The sequence below is a fragment of the Anoplophora glabripennis genome, unplaced genomic scaffold (genome assembly GCF_000390285.2).
Source record: "Anoplophora glabripennis isolate ALB-LARVAE unplaced genomic scaffold, Agla_2.0 scaffold113, whole genome shotgun sequence".
Classification (NCBI taxonomy): domain Eukaryota; kingdom Metazoa; phylum Arthropoda; class Insecta; order Coleoptera; family Cerambycidae; genus Anoplophora; species Anoplophora glabripennis.
The window spans coordinates 448,415-473,366 of record NW_019416240.1 but is presented as its reverse complement, the minus strand read 5'-3'; the positions used below and the strand labels follow the sequence as shown (position 1 = coordinate 473,366).

Here is a 24,952-nt window from a genome sequence, read left to right as displayed (position 1 = left end):
GTCGATAGCCGCACGGTTTAAGGCGTCAGTACTTAAATCGATGTGTCGATCTGCCCGGGTTTCGAATCCCGCGGCCGGTAGACCGTAGATTAGCTATGCTTGTACGGAGGATTGGCACCCTCTGTGCAGGTATGGTAGGGTGGAAGAATGTTGGCTTGGGTCAATGTGAGAGATTGACACCGGTTGGCATTTGACCACCCCCCTAATTAATGAGGTTTTCCAGGTTTCCCTCATTCCTGCACTGAATGGTGGTTAGGGCCTACCAACATAAGTCGTTCCTGGGCGCAAACGCGGCCTGCGTAATAATAAGATGCTGCCTCCTCTCCCGCACAAGTCTCCGACTTCTGGGCTAATTCTCGCAGTTAGAATGAGGAGTAGAGATATTATTATTATTATTAATTTTGATATTATATTTTTACAGTTAAGGTTTGTATCCAAATTTAGACCTAAAAATGTTACTGTCACAGTATCAGTAGGTAGAGAACTACTATTAATAGTACAAAATCGTAGTGCTTGAGTTTTTTCAATATTAAAATATAATGAATTTTGGGCAAACCAATTACTTTTTTTTGGAGTGTTAGGTTACTAGAAGTTAGTTGTACGTTTTATAATTGAATATTAGTTTTTAGTATTATGTTCAATTAATTATTCAGTTTGTAGTACGTATACCTCCCTTAACTTCTAGTCTCCCTAACTCTGTTAATTTTAATAGTACAAGAAAAAGTCAATAGACCATTTTATGTACAATTTTATGCTCTACAACTTTTATAAGAAACTATTTTTTTCTAGCTTTTACCTCTTTCGATTTATCTTGAAAAAAACCTTTATTTTATCTTTTTTCACCCCTAGGCGGGGGTTGAAAAAAAATTACTGTCACTTATTGTTATTATATACCTCAAACTAACTTATATCAAAAATTTAGGCAAGTTGACTAAAATTGTGATTTAAAGGCCCATTTAATTGGATTAATAACACTTTGTCAAGTTGGGAATCACTGCGCTTTGATTTTGAAACCAACTGTAAGACGACTGAGAAATCTGCTGCTGCCTGTGGTGCGCCGGCGTGTCCCAGTCAGCAAATGTGATGAAAAGTAGAGCGCCGAATTAACGGGAGTTAAGGAGTAATTTGCTTATTTTTTAAAAAAAAGAGTACATTTTTTTTTTCGATTTTCTATCTTTATTAGGCTCTTCGAATGCATAGTTCAAATTAATGCCATTATGACTGAATCACCCTGTATACAGAATTTCATTTATACTTTTTTGTCATCGACCATTTACTTTAAAAAAATGTAGAATTATTTTTATTTTTTTAATTAACCGTTGCCTAAATATGATTAAAAACCCTGTACATTGTATAAAAACATATTCTAAAGTTAAATATATTCATTTTAGACAAGGCGGTATCTGTTTTGGTTTGGGTGAATCGTATATCCACGGAGATTTTTGGCTTTTTGGCTTTCAAATATCACTAGAAATTAAAATTTTTCTATGCGCATAAAAAAAACGTGGGCTTAACTTTTGGCACAATATGTTAAAAAAATTGGAAAAATGTCATATTTTTCTTCCTATTTAATTATGTATCTCTTCAAGAGTTGATTTTAGGCGAAAATGGAAGAGGAAAAAATGTTTGTAATTAAATGTTTTACAATACATGACTGGTTACAAATCGAATGAATCATGATTATTATGGTAAAAATCGAAAAAATCACAAAAATGGGGTTAAAAAACAATACTTTTTAAGGAATTTTTTAGGTGTATTTAAATTGGGTGTAGGACCTTTATACTTGGCTCAAGAAAACTTCATGTTATCTAGAATCATCACACCAAATTTCATCAAAAACGGTTCGATAGATTTTGCATAATAATTTTGCAATCCAGATTAAAATAAAAAATTGCAAATTTTCAAAATTTTGCACAGCAAAAACCAAGGCCCTTAGATACTTGAAAATTTAATCACATATAGAAGGGCTCTCAGGCTTTCAAACTTTTTTGAAATATCCGTCAATTAGGAGAGCTCTGGCGCTTGTTTAAACATTGGTCGAATTTTTATACTTATAAACAATTAGAACTTTGTGAATATTCAATCAAATCAAATTTTTTAAAGCAGGTTTTAAAAGTTCTTGGAAAGATAAAAAATCTCCGTGGATATACGATTCACCCAAATATGGCTTTTTGAAACAGATACCGTCTGGACTATTTATATTTATTTTCAGTTTTATTTTCATGGTAAACTATCCTCCTTCAAATATCTCGAGGTACGGCCATGTCTTATTACGAGCATTCCTCGGAGTTTTATCCCGGAAAGCAACGGAATATTGAAATTATAATTGGTTTTCAAGATAGTGGTAGTCGGATGGGGTGTTCCCGCGGGATAGATGGGATGTCTGACACAGATAGAGCCACCCGTTCCTAATTACACAGGCGGTCGCGAACATAATTTCCCCAAGCAAGACAAACAATTTTTAATGGGAATTTTTGTAGGTTTAACCCGAAAAACGTGACGAAGGCGAAAATTACGCCACCCACGCTTGGAAATAACATAACGGAGATACACAGCAGAAGTCATTTTTTTATGATTTACTCGCGCAACAAAGTAATTTTGATTAGGGTAAACGTGAAGGAGTGATGGCTGTGCTATGGGAGAGATGACCTGTAAAAGAAATGTACGCAAAAAATTTACTAGATGGGGGCAGTAACACATTAGCACGCTTCCAATATTACTTTGGGATTGTGCTTAATCAAAGTACATATACAGGGTGTTATTAAATAAGTGCGGCAAATTTCAGGGGATGATTCTACATGAGAAAATAATGGCAGTTTGCTTATAAACGTATGTCCGCAAATGATTCGTTTTCCGANTTTTAATGGGAATTTTTGTAGGTTTAACCCGAAAAACGTGACGAAGGCGAAAATTATGCCGCCCACGCTTGGAAATAACATAACGGAGATACACAGCAGAAGTCATTTTTTTTATGATTTACTCGCGCAACAAAGTAATTTTGATTAGGGTAAATGTGAAGGAGTGATGGCTGTGCCTATGGGAGAGATGACCTGTAAAAAAAATGTATGCAAAAAATTTACTAGATGGGGGCAGTGACACATTAGCACGCTACCAATATTACTTTGGTAATAATAGTACAATCAAAGTACATACAGGGTGTTTCTAAAATAGGGTTCCAAACTTCTGCTGCGTTTATAACTCATTAAAATAAGCCAAAAAGTTCCTATTAACATGTGCCCTAAAACGCACCCTTAGGAAGTTATATGCCCTTAAAAGGGCTCAAACAAAACTGTTTTTTTTCTGTTATTGACAAAACGGTCGCAAATAAATAGAAAAAAATTTATGGGTCTTACATAACTTTTTACGTTAAATAACATGGGCTACTCCGTTTTTCGACATGCAAATCATATGCGTCCCATTTAGGTTGGTGAAGGGGGTTTTCGGCCCGTAATTTTTTTTATTTCAATTTTTTTACAATTTTCTCTACAGATTTATAAAATCTTAACAATTTTACGTAAAAAATATTATCTTTGTCCAAATCGATATTTCCAATGGTTTTCGAGTAAATTGAGTTTGAAAATTACTCTGCTCTTTAAGTTATTAGGCCAAAAATTACAAAAATCTGTTTACCATGGCAAATAAAAGACTGACGTTGCCACAACGCTTAACAATTTAAGTTATTGATAAACTGTCAATTGAGCTTTGCAGTGTTTAATTAGTAAAAGTGGTGAGTGGAAAATTTAAGTATACAACATTATTGCAACTCATAAAATGGAGTCATATTCAAACACGGAAATGGCAGATATGCACTTTATGTACGGCCGTGCGGCTGGAAATGCATCAGAAGCGAGGCGTCTGTATGCGGCAGCATACCCGAATAGAAGACTTCCTTCTCGACAGGTATTTCAGAGGATCCATCAACGTTTAAGAGAAAATGGTTCGTTCCAACCAAGAGTAAATGATCGTGGCAGAGACAGATTTGTAAGAACACCGGTGATGGAAGAAAATGTATTGAGAGCTGTGCAGGACAATCCAAGGGTTAGTGTAAGAAGTGTCGCACGTATGCATAACATAAGTTTTTCCGTAGTTTGGCGAATTCTTTGCGAACAACTACTTCATCCTTTTCATATCCAGCGTGTTCAAGCTTTAAATCCGAATGACTACGAACCACGTCGGCAGTTCTGCCAATGGTTTTTGCGAAAATCGAGGCGGATTCCGAATTTTGCATCTCTTATTTTGTTTACGGATGAGGCAAGCTTCAGTAAAGATGGTTATGTCAATTTTCATAACGCTCATGAATGGGCTGATGAAAACCCACACAGCATATTTCAGTCCAGACATCAGATTCGGTTTTCCGTCAACGTTTGGGCAGGCATTTTAGGCGATCGGCTAATCGGACCGTTTGTGTTGCCTAATCGATTGAATGGTGAGGATTATTACAATTTTTTAGTTAACGACTTACCAGGACTTTTGGAAGATGTCCCTTTAATTGAACGCCAAAGCATATGGTTTATGCAGGACGGGGCGCCACCTCATTACCTACATAATGTAAGACAACACTTAAATGAGTTGTATGGAGAAAAATGGATAGGCCGAGGAGGTCCTGTTCCCTGGCCTCCACGTTCCCCTGACCTTAACCCCCTGGACTATTTTTTGTGGGGTCAACTTAAGGCAAAGGTTTATAAAATTCCAATTGAGACCATTCAGCAACTACGGGAGGAAATTGAAACCGCGTGCATGGAAATAAGGCAAACACTCTTTGGCTTATTTTAATGAGATATAATCGCAGCAGAAGTTTGGAACCCTAATTTAGAAACACCCTGTATATAGAAAAAATTATTAGAATAAGGTGTTATTTCAAGAATACTACATTCTTATTAATCTTTAAAAATTACATTTATTTTCAGGATGTTATGTGATTATTGTAGTGCTTACGACTTATGTATAAAATTCTCCCACATCATTTATTATACAGGATGTTCCAAAAAGACCCGAACTACCCGACAACTATTTAGGATCGAGTCCTATCAAAAAAAGTTTCAGGTAAAATTTGTAGAATATGAAGAAATATGAAATAAATATGCTGGTTTGGTGCTTATTTGGAGCTGTATCAGTTGCTGGCATAAAAAATAGCGTATTCCTTTTAATATTAAGTTGACCTTAGTATGACCTTGCAACTTGTGTAGGTAAAATCCAAGGTCACCATCTAATATGTCATACACAATTCTACAAATTTTGCTTCAATCAATTTTATCGAGTTATTCAGAAAAAAATGAGTTATTAATGTTAACATTTAAAACATTTTTGTAGCTTTAATCGTAAATATATCCAGCGCGAGCTTTTAAAGAAAACTTCACCTACATCAGTGACGTTCGTAGTAATTCTACGCCCATGAATATTTTACAAATAAACAAAAGTTTATCTCAAAATAATGGTAAACTTTTAATATCATAAAGATAACACGTACCCAGAAGCTTGTCGTTTTTCTTTATTCGTGTTTCTACGCAAATTATAATTTTAATAATTTGCGGATGCGCTGCCTACAAGGCCGCCCCGCTCGCTATTGTCTATAAAACAATAAAAATATAAAAAAAATGTGTATGATAGCATTACATCAATGTTATTACTAATCCATAATTATAAGATAAGATAAAATTTCCTATCGAATATGTACCGAGCATTCGTCGATAAATTCCTTTAGATTGTTTTTAATTTGAACATGAACTGTAAGTTTTGACCGGAAAATATCTATTGTATCATATTCGTTACGTAATTAGCTAAAAGTTATAAAATTATTTTTGCACGAAAATATAAAAATTAGTTCAGTACGATAATAATATGAAGTTTATGTTGTCTTGCAAAATGCAAAATGTCTTATGAGTACAAAACTTGCGGCCGAGAAAATTTAGTTTTACTGTTTTAATTTATGTGATCGCTATTTTACACAAATCAAATTACTATACATAACATATTAAAATATGCAGATAAGAAAAAAATTATCTAATTGTAGTATTCCTTTTGTCTTAAACACTGACTTGTTTGAAATGAAGCGAAAAGACTATAGTCTGTTTAGAAATGAAAGAGAGTAATAAAAGCTTATTATTTACGCAAATCGTAAATAAATGTAGTACTGGTGCTTATATCCAATATTTTTATATTATGTATTATCGGTATAGATGAGGTGTACTTTTAAAAAAACTCTGTGTGACCGGGTTGTACTAAATTGTAGCAGGTAGCTAAAATTTAATCCCCGACAATCCGTCTTTGTCTATGCCGCTTCAATTTCTCGGTCCATTTCTCTTATAAGTAAACAATATAAAAACAGCATTTCAAAACATGAGGCTACTTTAAGCATCATAACCGGGTTAAGAGGGTTTTTAGTAATTCAAATAAAATTATTCAATATTATTATCAAAATATTTATTTAAATTTAATGAATAGACTTTTATTCCACACAAAAATATATGTATTTTGAAAATTCAAATTATGGTGAGTAAATGTAGTGTTGTATAAATGTACAATAAAGAAAATAAAAAAGTAGGTATATTAAAATTCATCCTCTGAATATTCTGATGAATTATCTTCGTCTCCTAGATTGATAACGATAGGTTCCACAGTAACGTCAATTAAATTATCGAGTTCCCACATTTTCTCCTCTTCTTTTTGTACATGATGTATACATCTTTGCCAGTTATCTGCAGTTACTCGTTCCAAGGAATTTTTTAACAAAATTTTCACGTCACTTAATTTAAACGTCGTATTATTTCGCGCTACATCTCCTTTTACCTGCGCCCAGACTAATTCGATTGGGTTAAGTTCACAGTGATAAGGTGGTAACCGTAGTACCGTTATTTGGCGATTTGTTGCCATTTCATCGATAACATATTTTTTCTGATCTTTATTAAGATTGACAAGTGTCAAAAGTTCCTTTTTCACCATATTTGTTTCAAAAGAAATGTTTTTTCCGGATAACCATTGAATTATATCGGCTTTCCTCCAAGCAGTCGTAGGCGTCCGCTCGGTCTGCCGTGAATGGTAACTGGCATTATCCATGACAATTACAGACCCCGGAGGAATAAGATCCAACATCTGTGTAAAATACTCTTCGAAAACATCTGCGTTCATGTCTTCGTGATAGTCACCTGTATTTTTAGATTCAAATAAAAGTAAACCGCCATCTACAAAACCACTGGCACTACCTATATGTGTCACTATTAATCTTCGCCCTTTACCTGAAGGTGCCTTGAACCCTGTTGAAAGTCCATCCAAAAATGCTTGTCGAAAACTTTTTACATTTTTATCTTGCCATACTTTTGTTACAGTATATCCCTCGTTGACCCAAGTTTCGTCTAGATAATAAATATTCCTCCCTTCGTCACGGAATTTTCTAATTGATCTTAAGTAGGATCTTCGCCAACAAATAATTTCATCTTTATCGATAAGAACTGACTTCCTGTTCTGCTTTTCCCAGCAAAAATTCAACTCTCGTAAGACGGCCCATAATTTGCTTCTACTGATTTTTGGCAAATCGTTGTCCTCTGAAAGTTCACTTAAAATTTTGTTTAGCGTTGGTATTTCTTTTTTAAAATAAAATGAGTGTACTTTTCTGCGAATGACATTTTTGAAGAAATCATCTATAACGACTTTTGACCTCCCTGTAGATGATTTTGGGGGATTTACAGTATCTTGTTCATTTTTTGTTTCCTTTAAAAGTCTGTAGATAGTCGATTTTCCAATCCCTGTCATTTTTGTTAGCATTAGTGTTACCCGATAATTACCTGAAACGAAATATTACCACGCCCATGGCCGGTTCTTATCTCGGGGTTTTATTACTCTCTTTCATTTCCAAACAGACTATAGCAACATTGCATTACTGTCAACGAAATAGATATTTCTAAAAGTTTATAATATGATCTTTCAACAGTTCTTACGACTTTAAACAGTTTCTTTTTTCACATGTACTGTTAACTGTAACTTACCAAGAAGTTTTTGTCGCATACCATAATATACATCAATTAACTCTATTTATCTTAGTATTAAATGCTTTTTGTAACGTACAAAACATATTTGCTCAAAAAAAATATCATCATAACATCAAGTTGAAGCTTTTAGTTACTAGTATTTAATACGCGTTTAGCATAGTTTGGTGTTTATGTATTGGGAAATCAACTATTCGATAATAAAAAAATATCAGTCTGATAACGGAGATTTTATAACACTAAACTTCGCAAATATATTAAGAAATACTTTGTACCGATTTGTACCGTATTTTCATTGCTCAATATGAGAATAATGACATAAGTAAAATTATTGCAATAACCAAGATACTTACAAGACATCTGGACCTTATTCTATTCATTGCTGTAATGAGTAACAATAATTTCGAAAAGCGTTTTTTTTTCGCACAGTCTCCTATACTTGTAGTGGTCTTTTATTACTTCTAAGCCTTACTCAAAGGAATATCGATCCATCTTTATTAATCCCGTTGTTTATGACTAATGGCTACCAAATACGGCAGCTCCATTTGTCACAAGTCAGAAATGGCATGCAATTTAAAATGAAACATTTTTCATATATTGCTTTGAAATTGCAAGAAAATTTTCTTATAAGAAAGATAAAGGGTGTGCAAGGTTAATGCATGACCCAGTATATATATAACTACGGTTAATCGTAAGAGAAACAAAATTCATAATACAAGGTCTTTGAAATTTCATTTCGTCCATTACCAAACGTGAAAATAAATAACAGAATGAACAAACGTTTGTTATATTTTTTTATCTGTAACACAACATCCTAGAACAATGCCCTAGTCGATAAACCATATTGCATTTAAATAGCGCAGGATATACGATACTGGTTTGTTTATAAAATTTATGGATACATCCATAATTCTTTAGGATATCCTGTATTAACATGATTAAAACACCTACTATTAATTTAATTTGTACGATATTGACATCATTAAAGAAGGGGCAGGGTAGTAATGATATGGTAGATATAGATTTTTGTAAACAAATTCATATCTTTAAAATTACATACTTCATGACTACATACAGGGTTAGTCAAAAGTGTGGAAACCCCAAATGACACTGGCTTGACCTCAAGAGCAATGATCAAGGTCGGTTCAAGGTCAAATGTTGATTTTTACTCTAACTTTTTATTTTTAACTAAGGAATCAGAGAGTGACAGTCTTTGGGTAGATAACTGATGGTACTCCTTAGTGACCTTGATCTTGAGTCAAGGTCAAAAGAACATATCAAGGTCATATCGGTTTTTTAGGGGTTGCGACTCCTTATTTCAACGCTAGAAATAAAAGAGCGTAGAATTCTACATGTTATTATGATCTTAAACGTGACCTTAAGGTCAGTGGTCGAGGTCAAGTAGATTATTCCGGCTATCATTTTTTATTTTCAACGACGGAATAGAAGGGATTCGCAATTTTTTAGTGACCTCAAGATCAAGGTCATTAAGGAGTATCATTAGGTATCTACTCAAAAAATTGTCACTCCCTCTGATTTCGTAGTTAAAAATAGAAAATTATAATAAAAATAAACTTTTGACCTTGAACTGACATTGACCATTGACCTTAAGGTCACGGTCAATGTCATATTCGAACGCAGAATTTTTTGTAAATTTTTCTTTAGGAATTTAACAATACAATTAGATCATTTTTAGATTTCCTCTAAAATATTTCTGTAGGTTTTTAAAACATTGTAGCAAACTGAAACAGAAAATAGACTACATCACTTGAAGAAACAGTTTCCTATGAACAGAGTCCGAAAACGTTTAATAAAAGACTGACCAAATTCTGAGTTGGTTGCCATGTCATCGATTTAAACTTCTTGGCATTTCGAGAGACGTACGGTTGGTTATCTTCAGGAGAAATTCTGAAAGTGTTTCAACCATTGGCCACGCAAGCCTTCGAATGAAAGCCAAAGGCATATTTTTTAAATAATTCGAAAATGCTTGACCACATACAAATAAAACTAGCTGCCGAGCTTGTCGAATGCAATAATCTTAAGAACATCAGTTTCTTTCAGCACTCACAGTAGCGGAAATGCAGATGAATTAAATGGGAGATTTTTATCTTATAATTAGAAACATTATTCGTGGCGGCATTTTCGGTGAATTAATTTCTATGAAAGATAATCTCAAAAGGCAGAAAAGATGTACTCTAATTAATTATTCAGTTTGTAGTACGTATACCTTATTGTGTGACTTTTTGCTTTTCAATGGGAATGGTAACTATCTATTTAAAATGACACTACATCTAAACAAAAACACTCACTCATTCGTCCATAGCTTTGTTAAAGTTTTAGGATCCGCTGCACTTAAATTTTGAAATCAATTGCAAAATTCTAGACGACTGAGTAAAAAATCAGCTGTTTCGCTCGACCTCCGAACGCTATTATGGATCAACAAAATTCTAATATTTAAAACTCTTCCAACCAATACAAAGTCGAATTTATGTATTATTCGGAATCCTTTAGTGAATATAGTCCTAGTAATTATATTTTTATCACTATTGGTACTACACTGAGGCAATCATATAAATATTTCTAGCAAATTTCATATGCGATCATTTTTCAAACAAATATTCGTTTTCGTATCAAATATAAATTTTCCATTGTTGGAATGAGACTGGGATAAGTCAATTGTAGTTAATATTGATTTTAAAAAATAGAGGTCAATTGTAGGACTGGCACTGGAAATAGAATAACAATTTTTTTGTGTGGCAAATAAATATTTTTATGTACAATGATAATGCAGTACTGCAAAAAATTAAAGGAACAAAAAAATTTCATGATTTTCGAAAGGCTGTGTGGACTAGGGGGTTGCGAGATAAGAGAGAGGATGGGAGAAATATAAATTATAGGTAGAAATAGTGAATAGAGAATAGAGTACAGTGAATAATTTTTTTTAGAAATCTTGTTAATAAAACATTTTTAATACAAAAAAAAAAAGAAATAAATATAAATAAAAAAATAAAGAAATTCAACGNTTCATTACTAAAATTTTTAAAAAAAAAGTAGTGTATTAATTTTCAAAATTAAAGTTTAAGTAAATAAAATATTACATTAAAAATTTCCAATCTAATATTTTCTTAGCTTAAGAACATTTTTGTATTTTTTTTCGAATCTCTAGGTGGGGGGGGGGAGCGGCTGCGACGCCCTTGTCGAGAAATCAAAAGAAATAGGTCGAGAATAAAGATTTCCAAATTTTTTTTTAGGACTGTCCGTGGGCTCGAGAAAATTTTTTCAAACTCAATCAGTACAGAGGTCAGTTAGCTTATTTATTCAGCTTCAATTTGATTTTTTAAACTTCCCCTTGCGACTATGGTTTACCAAGATATCGATGGTTTGAATGAAAAATAACACTTTTGTCTTTAGTCATCGATATTTCTGTTAAGAAATTATTGCACAGTAAATCTAAGGACAGTTTTGAAAACTTAAAGGAACTCTACAAGGATCAGTCATGGTTTTCGATTTTTTTTTCATTCAATCAATTTGAAATAGTGCAAAAAATTGACTTTTTACAATTTTTTAGAAAATTTGCCATTAATTTACATACATATATCTATGAGAAGACTAATGTTGAGAGAAATGTTTACAGTTCAATGTACCCACAATAACCCTGTAAATTGACAAGTTCCATGGAATAGTTTTTTTGTTCCAAGTTTTGGAAATAATTAAAGGAAGACATTTATTGCTCCAACATTACGTAATCATTACTAAAATAAAAGGAAGAATTTTTCTCGACTTTTACCTTTTCATTAGATAGGTACATGAAGTTTTCAAAACTGCCTTTGCATTTACTGTGCAATAGTTTCTTGCAGAGGTATCGATGATCAAGGACAAACGTGTTATTCTTCATTCAACCATCGATATCTCGGCAACCAATAAATTTTTCTGAGCGCATGGAGTCCTAAAAAAAATTTCTCGAGGTAGGAATTTCTTATGATTGTTCGATAACTGTAACTCAAAAAAAAATGTCTAAAAATCTTGAAACTAGAGACTTAAAGTTTCAAAATGCTTTTTCGTTTATAGCAGTCTTTCGAAAATCACTAAAAAATTAAGACACTTATTATTTTTCATGCTCTATTCTTCACCATTTATAGACGAAAAAAGGGGGACATAAGGTATAATTCGTTATATTATGCCTATGCACATGCAAATTTTTTGTTCCTTTAATTTTTCCCAGTACTTGTTTTAATTTCAAAAAGTAGGACTAGTGGATTGTTTTAAAATTTTGCTTATACATTACACCAACTGTCGAACCAGCCAAAGAATTTTTTTACAATAAATATACCCTTAATTATCCCCTACATCACCGCACTGTGACTGGAGAAAAAGCTATTACTTCTTGAGATTTATGCAATCAATAATCTAAACGACAAGCTTAATTTGTGCCTGATCAGCCGTTTCCTAGTTATTTAAAAAAAATGTGTATTGACAATTCAGTTTTATCACCTTATAATTTTCTTACTAAGCATTTTCAGATCCATGTTTCTGGTTCATAGGAGACTTTTTACTCCTAATTTTACTTAAAACGTCATTTCCGACCTCCCGCTTTTTGGTTGACATCGGATTTTAGACAAACCCTACCACTTGACACTTTTGATTAACGTGAGTAGATATAAATAATTCCATAACAATATCAGATAATGCGCGAAAATTACGCGCTCCCTGGAACCAACCGATTACAAGAACCGACATGTCACACTAATACCGAGGAACTCTATGATATGACGCACTGATATCAATGCAGAGATTCTCTCTCATGACATCACCGTCGCCGACACAGCACACGCACGCAACCATGCATGCCCCAACCCAAAATATTTGCATACGCTACGTACCGCCGCTACTGGCCTGGGAGCACTCCTCGTCGATACGGTCCTGCGACCTGGGCCTGCTGAGGTTCCTCTTGGACCCCGAGAATCGCCGCAGCAACTGGGCCATCGCCGCCCGACTCGCAGATTTCTAACAGCAACGTTTTCCTCGCTTTATCGACGCGGTGGTTTCGCGACGGCACCGGACTTGCGACTGACTCGATCTCACCTTAATCTTAATAGCCTCCCTTATCTTATCTGGCGATTATTAAAACAAACAAATACGGTATTTATGGTGTTATGGTGAAGAGAGACGCATTTTTTTTTTCAAGGTAGTGCGCTGGCACTTGTCGAGTCCGTTGCGTACTGTCGAATGTGGCTCGCGGTTTATAGATTTTCTAGGGCTTCCCTGAGGGTCAAAGCGGATGTAGTGTTTCCACGATTAGGTGTAATCACGGAAAAATGTGTGCCAACAAGAAAATGAAATATTTATTTAAAAAAATATACTAATAGTGGTGGAATTTTAGTGTACATCTCTTCTAAAGCATTTCTATTTCTCAACATTAAACTTCTTCCAACCGTAGTTATACACCTTTTTGTAATATTGCCAAGTCTGTGTGTCAACTCACTTTAATTGAACACTTTTATAGTGTTCAGTCGGGTGGATTTTTTAAAAATATACAGGGTGTCCCAGTATTTGCTAAAATCGAATACAAATAGACGAGGTCAAAATAATATCACTTCTTCATATAAATTTTTTTCTTACAGGCCTTCGTTGATAAGTTACGGGCCCTCCAAGGTGAATATTAAAAAGTTATTTTTATTTAAAGTAGGATCGTATTCGATGGACAATAGAGCAAAAAATAGTCGGCCTTTTATCAAAGGAAAATCGTGTCATCATTTTTAGGAGGCGTAAGATGAACCATTTCAAATTTAAAATGAAATTGAATGTAAAATCTGAAATACCGCCGCATACGCACTGTGTTCTGGTACTAGCTGTAGTCGGCCAGGTGCATCGAGTGTACGAAGTGGTCGGTTATACGTCAAATACTAACCTGGCGAGCTTGATCGTAGAGCAGGGAACAATAAACAGTGGCGCGTACAGAGGTGAAATGTAGTACATATGTGGAATTTAAATAACGAATTGGATTTATAATAAATTACATTTAAAACAAATAGTTTATGAGAATAAAGGGATTTTTGTAGGAACAGGGTTCCAGACGTGAACTGATCTCTTCATCGCACCCCATTACGATTCTTTTTTTTATAAGGAGAACGAAGTTTCAAAGCAAAAACCTTGTATAACAGATATACTATAAATATTTACAGAATGAAAACAAAATATAAATCCTATGATATGATTCTATCAAATGAAAACACTAACAACAATTCTCTACCAATCTCAACAAAATAAGTTATTTTTCTATCAAACAAGAAATGTTAACAAATTATAAACAAAATATAAATTCTATGATTTATGTACTGTACGCCAAACTGCATTTTTCTCATCTTCATTTAATATTAATTTCTTCTTTGCACCCCCTTTTTTAGGTTTCTTAACGTCTCCTTCAATTTTCTTCTCTCTTAAAATTTTGAAAACAGATAATTCGCTTACTCCAGTATATCTAGAACACATTTCCACCAAACCAGTCTTCAGTTTCATGGGATGATCCTTTTCTAAAGGGTTATAGACATTTAATATTATCGTTTTTTCTCTGTAACTTAATATAGATTTTTTTGTACCCACAGCAGTACATCCGGCTCGCGAACATCCAGGCACCGCCTCCATTTATCCATATAACGACAACAGAGCAATAATAATACAAAAAACTTCACTTCACTAGCACAGAAAATATAATAGCATTCACGATTCACAAACAACAGCCCGAAACACACACACAGCACACAAATAAAACACTAAAAACACTTTTGTTACGGAGCACAAGAAATATGATTTCACTCACAAATTCTCAAATAATAGCGCGAAACACACATATAGCCCGAAAGAAATATAATTGCACTTATAACAGTTATAACCTCACAAATATCGCGAGCGAGAAACACGCAGCACCAATACAACCGAAACGAAACTGACCACGCCAGGCCGGCACGCGCGCCGCCGCAAAAAACACAAGACACAAGTCATATGAGGGATAATGAAGGGAGTAATAAATGTATTGTTGTCCTGCCGCCCAATGTGCGAAGGAGATGCCTTTGTTTTTCATTTTGTCCTTCATAAATATATAACTGTTAATCCATAATGCATAAAGAAATTATTCAATTTCCAAAACCCCCTAAAACGTGTTGCACTGATTCCCTTGACAGGCAATGATTTATTACTTTGCATCGAATATGATCCTACTATACAGTCTCTAAACTATTAACTTCAGCATGATTGTTTGTTTTTGTAAGTGAAACTTCATTATGTCCAGAACGCCAGGGACGGACTATGCCCAATGGTTAACAACCCATAATTTTTGCATAGCTGACGATCGCAATCTCCCTGTATCAAAAATAAGTGCCCTGGAGAATTTGCCAACGATAATGTTCTCTTGGTTCAACTCGGTAAAATTAATAGTTTATGAAATATTTGTGATTTTATGTCTTGGTGCACATCGAGCAGCGCCTCCACCATTTTTTGTTTTTAATTTTTAATCGGACATAATTACTATGTAGAAAGCCTTACTGTCTGCTACTACTAAACTAAAAGTTTCTTTGTACTTGTTGCATAAATATTTCCACTTAGCCAGATACCCGTTTTGGCATACAATAAGATGACAAGCAACAATCTGGCTTGTTATGGATTATAGATTTTAGGATTAATTAATGAAAAAAATAAACATACCTAATTACAGAAAACTTTGCATTAATAAACTGTGACTCTGACAATGAAATATAAAAATGATAGATATTCTCACGAAATTCATTATGACAAGTGAATTGGCCGGCAAGGTTTGTCTGGACGTGAGACGTACCACGAAAAAAGGAGGGAAAATCCATATTCTTTGTTAACATGTTTCTTGGAAAAAGCTGTACCAATCGGGAAAAATCTCAACACTACATAACGACCTGAATATTAATACTATTTATATCTTATAAAATGACGAGCGAAAAGGATATTTCCCACAAGTAAAATTCTACAGGGTATTTCATAAATAATGAGTCACGGAGCAAGAGTGGATTCTAGACATTAAAATATTACGTTATTGGGGGAATGCCAAATTTAAATATCACATAATTTTATAGGGGGTGCCACATAGAGCACCTTTACAGTAAAAAAAATCTAACTGGTCGTCTAGGAGGATTTATTCTTTAAAAAGAAATTATTTACAAGTTCTATTCCTTCTAAAAAACACATTGCAGTCAAATATGTGTATAAATAATAAGTATGGCAACTGTGTGTTACCAATATTGTATATTAGAATCATATTTCAATTTATTCCCACTATTAAGTAAGCAAACCGTGGTGCTTCCTCATTATTGAAAGAAAACTTAGCAACCCGACGCTAATCTATAGAGCTCGGGACGCGGTCGGATGATCATAGCCGTCGCGTCAGAATTTCGCTACAGCGCATCATACGAAACCGGTAATAACGGCAGTTATTGACTTCTCGTTTGCTTCGTGTATACGTGTTTTAATGTTCTAATAATGTCGAACGCGTCAAGGGTTAAAAAACGACCTTTCGCTGAAAAAGTAGGCAAATGTATTTATTTTTATTTATACCTACCTGTTTATTTACATATTTGTTTACGACAAACACGCCTATGTCATAGGCCTTATGACTAGCCGACGAAAACCCAGAGCCCTACTAATCTAACTACTAACTGCTCACCATCGTTTGCCTTACACCAAAATTTTCTCCAGTACAACAGATCCAAAAGATTAGTACTATAAAAATTTAAAAAATATTTTTTTTCTCGTAAGATGTTTATTTAATCTAAATAACTAGACAAAATTCAAATTTGGAAGTTCAAATGGATTAGTGGTAGCTCTCAAACTTCTCCGGTAATAAAATAGATATATTTAAAAATCATGTATTTTTATACACAAACATGACGTAGGTACTTACTGATAATTGATATTTTCAAAATTACCAATAAAATTTAGTGCTATTAAATGTTATTTGACAAATTCAGCTTCATAACAACACTATAACAATCACTCGTATCCTGTAGCTATCACAACAACAATCTTTAACAAGATTGTTAAAACTTAACTTGTTAAAGAATACAGAATGTAACAAGAGTTATTGTTAGATACAAGGTCAATATTTGAGATAGCATTGAATATACTATGTGAAATATTCGAATAAAATACGGCTGCTTATTCATTGTAGAATTATTAAAAACGAGATTTTACTCATGAAGTACTATAGTAGGATCATATTCGATGCAAAGTAATAAATCATTGTCTGTCAAGGGATCCAGTGCCAGACGCTTTTAAGGGTTTTAGAAATTGAATAATTTCTTTATACATTATGAAGGGACAAAGGGATCAGTTCACGTCTGGCACCCTTGTTCCTACAAAAATTCCTTTATTCTCATAAACTATTCACTCTCTGTTTTTACGATCAAGCTCGCCAGGTTAGTATTTGACGTATAACCGCCCGCTTCGTACACTCGATGCACCTGGGCGACTACAGCTACTACCAGAACAGTGCGTATGCAGCAGTATTTCAGATTTTACATTCAATTTCATTTTAAATTTGAAATGGTTCATCTTACGCCTCCTAAAAATGATGACACGACTTTCCTTTGATAAAAGACCGACAACTTTTTGCTCTACTTTGCATCGAATACGATCCTACTATAGTCCTATCCGCTCCCAAGAGATAAGATTAGTATATACTTACTAACGTAAAACTGTATCGTGATTTTGAGATTTAATCTTCATTGCGATAAACAACGGTAGGCACAAGGTAGATGGCGGATTTCAGAAATCATCCACTTGAAAATGTGCCGAGATGTGAACGGAAAACACTTAGGGAGACAATGAATATGTAATAAAGATAAAACCTGGCAGGGCGAGAATGAAAAGACGTCCGCGACGTTCTCTTTAATTTGCCTCAGAAGCGGGAGGGCACCCGAGGAATTAACGTGGTATGCAAAGTGCTTCCAAGGCGTCGCCTTCGGCACTCTTGCAATACACTGGGGAACGGAATTTTTGTTTTATCCAAGACACACATTGACGTAAGTAGGATTCAGATGAGGAGAAATGAGTGATACATCACCAGATTATTAATTATGAAGTGAAAAGTTTTATTCCGTTCATAGATAGATAAGTTGATTACATGAATTATTATTATCGTTATTTCAAAAATAACTTGATATTTTTTTTTGTTTTCTTAATTTTTTGGATATTTTGCCAAGTGAAAGTAAATTTAATTTGAATTACTTACTAATTTGTTACGCAGCACAACACGTAACAAATAAAACTTTTTACAGTAGCTAGTATATACCTCTGTTTGTAAATCTAGTGACCTTGTTTCCCCTACTGAGAAGTTATTCAAATGGAGTACAGTGCTCAGCTGCATTTAAAGTTCATTTAGTTGTTATTTAAGTATACTTTTTAAAATGACTTAAAAATCCCAAGAAATAAAGCAAAATTCCCTATTTCCCCAATTCCAAAAAAATCTGTAGATCTGGCATCACTCTTTCTAGGGCTGCGCCTCACCTTAGACAAATTGTGCTGCCCTCTGTTAACGGATTGTATTAACATATCGGAATACGAAGTCGGAATTGTATAAGTAGTGACATCTATTACAGAAAAGGCAAACGACGAAAACAAAGATGACCACCGGTCGCTGAATTACAAGTGGAAGTGGATCTTATTTGTGGAAGGGCGAAACGGGCGGTGACTATGAGACGCCTTCATTATAGCCATCCTTCTCTATCGCATGGATTTCTATGACTTACTTCATCGCTCTCACGTAACGGCCGATGAACCATGGGGACTTTCCGACCCTGTATATCATACAAGTGTATATGTATATTTAGGCATGTCATTTTTAGTATTTATATTGGACAATTATTGATAACTAAAGGGGCGTTGTCATCCCTGAAAGTGCCAGAATTTAGTTGAGACAGTTTGCAACTTATTATTATTTTTAGCTCTACAATCTTACTCATGTTGTGCGTCTTATATTTCCCATTTAAGTGGATGATGTTGTCACTCATTTTTTAAACATTCATAACGCATTTCTTTGGATGGTAAATACCAATTTCTTTCTATGATACCTACTTTTCAATCCGCCATAATGGGGCAACTATTTTGGATTTAGGAATTTTCGAATTAAAACCTTACATTTTATGGCGACTTTGAAAACCACCGAGTAACAAGTTTTCAGCCATAATCTTATTATTCTGAATCTTTTATTCAGGAATTTTCGGATTCGGACTTCAGATTCGTAATCAGCGACCACAAAAACCCGCGGTAACAAAATTTAGGAAAAAATATTGAATAGAAAAATGTATGACTTACCCCTTACCTTAAGTGGGACTCTGGACTGTAGGTGGTTTCCAATCCTTTGGGAGATAAGTTATATAATATTTCTTTTGGTATGTTCTCTATCAACCTATATTTGGTTGTATAAAATACAAGGCCATGGTTGTTCACATTGTTTTGCACTAGCATTCGTTATTTGATAGTAGGCTTGGAATTAGCCCCCTCGTAAATAAATACTAAAAATCGGTTCTGGGGCTTCGGATTCGGATTCAGCATCAAGTAATACACAAGATCTATGTACTCATGTCTCTAGTACAAAACTTTTTTTTTTGTGGGGCCGTGTAATTAACAAGTATTCATTTGACCTTCTCCTTCAAAGACACACATGCGAACTCTTTTTATTAGAGACAGTCACAAGACACCTTATTTCTGCCGAAGCTAACCGCTAAGTCGATTCTACGTCTAAGATGTTCCAATATTAATTATGAGATATTCATGTTATTAATTAATTAGATATTCATTTCATTCATTTCTTCATATTATTCAAAAAAACGAAATCAGTTGCACTGAAATATGGGGATCGAGGTGGCCACTGGACAGAAGCAGAAGAAGCAACAGAAGAATAACTTATTAAAGTTGCTGTTCCCACTAGACGGTTTCCATCTCTTTGTGAGAGAAATGTGAATCAGAATCTAAATAATCAATTGTTCTCAAGCACGACGACGCCAAAATGCTCCTGTTCAATGGCCACCAAGAACTCCTGATTTTAAGTCATTGGTGTATGCTTTTGTCCTTTCTGTTTTAAAAATCCTTGCTGATTTACTGATTCTTTTAAAGTGGTAATTATTTCAAAAAGTTTTGTATAAAAAATTGGGAGAATATTCTCTACTGGTTAAATTGTAATGTAGATTCTACCATTAAAGTTTGGCCAAGCGTTTTAATTGCCCACTGTACATTATTCAAAGTTAATTACAAAAACTGCCTTAACAAAACATAAACATCCACGAGCAAGGCGCATAAGCCAAAGCTCACCAGCAGGAATATGTTTTTGCGCGCGATACACGAACAGATTTCAGCCATAATCCACATCCAGCTATGCGACTTTGTTTACCCTCCTTGTTTAATAATTAAATAAGGGCCTAATCTGATATTCAAACCGGCTGCCAGCCCATATACGTTGCTTAATAATTCAGCCGGCAATATCGGAGGTACCAACGAAACGGCAGGTAAAGGGCTATTCCCACCACACCGACCGCCGCAGTGAGGTTTTCGAGCGGTTGCTCCACCACCAAAACCAAATTTTTCCATTACTTTGGTGTAGAATGACTAAAACTTGTATCAACGCCCAATTAACTGATAAATTAAAAAAATATATTTAAATATTTTAAATTTGAATTCATAGACTTAACTACAGGGTGTAAGTTTATGTGGGGGAGCTTGTGTTTTTTTAGGGATAATACAGAGCTTTCTTAAATGTTTACAAACCACGTGACCGCCGAGCAGGACCCAACAATGCAGGATTGGTACTGATAACGAAAATTTCCTAAATCTTGGCGTCACTAATGTTAATGATTCGTTTACAATGAAAAGTGACAAACGGCTACGCCTACGCTCGAGATAATGCGATCGTTGATTGGTTGAATAGAATCTCGTGAACAATTACTTCAATCACAGCTGGTGAAACAGAAGGTCCTGTTTTAATGTAATTTTGATCTTGTGTCAATAATTCTTAATTTTACGGAAATTTAATTGCCAAACATGAAGAAAATAACTGATCACGTGGCTTGTAATCTTTTATGAAGGCTCTATTAAAATACAATAAGCTTGTAGAATATAAATTAAAAGTTCGATAAACTCAATTTCCTCATTCAGAAGTGTAGCGATATTTATGTTTAATATACATAATTACTTTTGATGTTTTATAAAATGTAGATGGATAATTAGAAATAAATAAAAATACTGATCTGATTTCTTTTAAATCACTGTCTTGATTGTGGGGGAAAAAAATCAAAATTCCACGACGGGGAAAACAAACAACAAAGGTAACCGCCGTATAAACATGAGCCCCTCTCAAATTACACCCTGTATAAGTGAAAAGGAATAAACGGATCGTGTGCAGACCCCTTTAGATGCCGACGCAAGGCTAGAAGTTATCGTCTTCTTACAATTTCTGCTAACCTAAAAGAAACTAATGTACACAGCACAGCGCAACCAAAAGCCACTTCGGACTCCACCGCCCCCCAGGTACATAATAAGCAAGCCGTTGTACCACCTACTTAGTGTCCCGTAGGAAATCATCGCCTGGAAAGTTTGCAATGTTTCGCCTCGGCTCGAAGTAACGACGCGTTCTCCGATGAGGTAGAAAAAACGATCAGAAGTGGGGCTGTTAATTAATAATCGGAGTTAGGGAAGGTTTTGACTTCTTCGGCGGTGTAAGTCGAGGTCCTAAGGGATTTAAAAAATTCAGTGAAAAGTAGAAGACTAAGACTTTTATTGGTATAATCCAAAAATTTTCCATTATAAATCCAATAACGGGGTCGCAAAATTCCGCATAAAAATACAAATACAAATAAAGCCAATAAATAGCATAATTACTTTATCCTGTTTTTACGGAATGTCTCAAAATTATATTAAAGTGGAGGAATGATATTACCAGAGGTTTCAAATTTACAAATTGAAGCTTAAAGTATCATATATTTGTTGGTTTATCAAATGAGGTTTAATAAAGATGTAACTTGAAAATAGTTTTGATTTCTTCAACTCGACACCCTGAAAAAGAATCATTTTTTGACAGAATTTTTTTTGGACTACTACACCCCTTCATTTTTATGATGGAATTTATTACACTGAAGAAAAAATTTTGATTGAAATTGGTAGTAAGTTGTTCGGGCTTTAATTTCTAATGGACAATTTTATTTTCTAAACATAACCTACTTTGAGAAAAGGCACTTATTTTATACACCGTAATATTGTAAGAGTTCAATTAAAAGCCTTTTTTCTCGAAAACCGTCCACATTAGGAAGTTTTAACAAGGGTACATTATTTTTAGAAAATAAAATTGGATATTAGAAATTGGAGCCCGAATGCTAAAAAACCTAACCATAAAAAAATTTGAACATAAAACGTAATAGGAATGGACCATAACTAGCGCCCTGTATGAAATATACAAAAAATATTTAGACCAGCGTATTTGGCATCCTTAAAAACCCCGGAATACCAAATTTCATATAAATATTTCGCACCGTTTGGAAACATTCGTAACAATTCTATTTAAAAAGTTTTATTTTGTCGCTCTGTATCTCGAAAACAAGAGGAGATAGGACATATAGTTCACCCCCTGTATTTACGGGAGGTCTTTCTGAAACACCTTGAATTTAAAATAATAGGTTGCCTTATAAACATAGGTCTGGAACGGCCTCGTTTTAGGTGTTGAAGTTGTAAAAAAAATTGATTTTTTGTTTATATCTCCGGAATCTATTAACTGATTTCGATAAAATTTAGTACAGATAATAGTAGGCCTTATTTTCCCTAAAGTATGAACTCTAAAGGTTCAACCAGTGGTGTACAACTGGACAGGGTCACCCCATTTTTTATTAAAAAACCTACGCCATTGTATTTTTTACAGACTTTTTACTTTTAGAACAGAGAAAAATTTTAATTGATGATCGAATTGATAACCATTCTCTTGAATACAGCATCTTATTCTATCTTCAAATGATATTCTCACATTCCTTAGAATATCTGGGGTGATTGTGGCAAGTGCATCTCTAATCTTTTCCTTCATATCATCGCAAGTAGTAGGTGGACTGTGTACAAGACTTTTTATATAGCCCGAAACAAAGAAGTCCACTACGACACCATTCTTACTTATCCGCATTTATTACTAAATTTTCGATTTAAATAATTTCTCACTGAATATGAAAAATTTTAAGGTGCGCCATTTAACTGCATCCTCATTTTCCTCCTTATATTTAAAGAGACGTCATCAAGAAGAACCCAAAACTAATTCAATAAAGACCTCGATGAAGACACGTGGATACATCTTACAAAAAATGATAAAAAACGAAACGGCACAAATATCTCCAATACCGTTAGAGATAGGTATACGGAACCTATACTCAGTTTGAAAGAGTTTTAAATTTCCTATCTTCCAGAGTAAAAATATATTGGGTGTCCCATTTAAAATTACCAAGTTATTGCTGTTTAAAGTTGACAGAAGTATTCGGCAGTTTTTTGAATACCCTGTACAATACTCGGTGATGACAAATATAATAATTTATAACTTCAATGATCTAAAATACGCTCTGCTCTTTTTATTGCTAATATTAAAATTCTACTCTAAGCCTACATTTTCACTAAAATTGAAATATCTCACAAACAATAAATCCTTGGTATGCAGAACCTTTAATAAAGTTCACCTATTTCCTTACGGTGCTTTAAAAAATGCAGTAAAATACAGGGTGTTCCATTTAAAAATACGTAACTTTGATATGGTACGCATTTCCTGGACACCCTGTATATTTCAAAATATTTTTAAAACGTAGCCGTAATCAACCTACACGTTCCCACCTAAACAGGTTTCTGTAACATTTGCCGTTTGGTCTTTAGCGACCGAGGCGTTACTGGTGGCCCAGCCTCCCTACCCCTATATTTTTTGACAGTAAATAAAAAGAAATAAATAAAAACATTATTTAACAGTGATATTTATCGTAACTTTTGAATATGAATTTGAATTTGGACTGTGCATTTTGGTGCATTTCTGTTTAAATTATTTTTTAGAAATAAATCTGTGAAAGAATCTGTAATTCGCCAATTCAAATAAATAAATAATTGGCTCTGATAAATTTTATGTCGCTCAATTAAATCGTTTCATCTTATTTTTTTTTTAAGAAATAGTGTTTTAATAAGAATAACAAATTCTCTCATTTTTCCCAATATAACATATTAATATTACAACATAATTTAATCCCATTATTTTTGGGTCAGTGGAAAATACATATTATCAATGTACTACAACTTACCATATGTTATTTAAATACACCTATTTTTAGAACTGAAAGATAAACGGATCTATTAATATTAATAACTTCTTATATCTCAATGAAAATACCAACCACAGCGCGTTATCATTGTTGCTGAAAATATTTATGATAAACATATAACACAACATTATAAAAATAATAACATTGGGTTATCTAGTAACTGCCCCAGCGAATATAGGTACTTGTCCTTTTTCTAATGCGAAATTAACTCGACTAAATAACAAAATACAATCTAATTTCCTAGCAAGGTCGGTGAAAAAAGCAAATTATCTGGTAAAGCCTGACTTGTTAATTGATGTTAAATGTGCTAACCTATATTGCAAATACACATAATTTTCTACCTTGTTACAAAAGAGGGCTATTCAATTTTGTATTAGTACTGAAAGCAAAATAATTGTGTGGGTGATAAAAACATTCTGATATTTCCCATTAGATTTTAAAAATTTTCCGGTTACTTCAGACGATACAAGGTGTCCCAATTTAAATAACGCATTGCAATATCTTAGGGAAGCACTTTCAAGAAAAACCTTTTTGAAAAAAGTTGTAGGGTTCTGAGTGGGACATTCGATGGTCACCTTGACGGGAAAACACTTACGACGAAGGATTCTTGTTGAAAGTTTTATGGTTTGATGG

The 24,952-nt window shown here is 33.9% G+C and overlaps 1 protein-coding gene across 5 annotated transcripts in view; it reads right to left on the bottom strand.

The window, feature by feature from the left end:
* The window catches only part of LOC108905968 (phosphatase and actin regulator 4), a 285,928-nt gene that overhangs the window by 234,267 nt on the left and 26,709 nt on the right, over nucleotides 1-24,952 (bottom strand). Inside the window, exon 1 of one of the 5 annotated variants that reach the window (XM_018709064.2) lies at nucleotides 12,860-13,025. The exons of the other annotated variants lie outside the window; for them this stretch is intronic. Within the exon in view, the coding sequence (XP_018564580.2) occupies nucleotides 12,860-12,962 (103 nt within the window). The 5' untranslated portion in view covers nucleotides 12,963-13,025. Of the gene's footprint in view, nucleotides 1-12,859; nucleotides 13,026-24,952 lie in introns of those variants that run through there. 5 annotated transcript variants of the gene reach the window in all.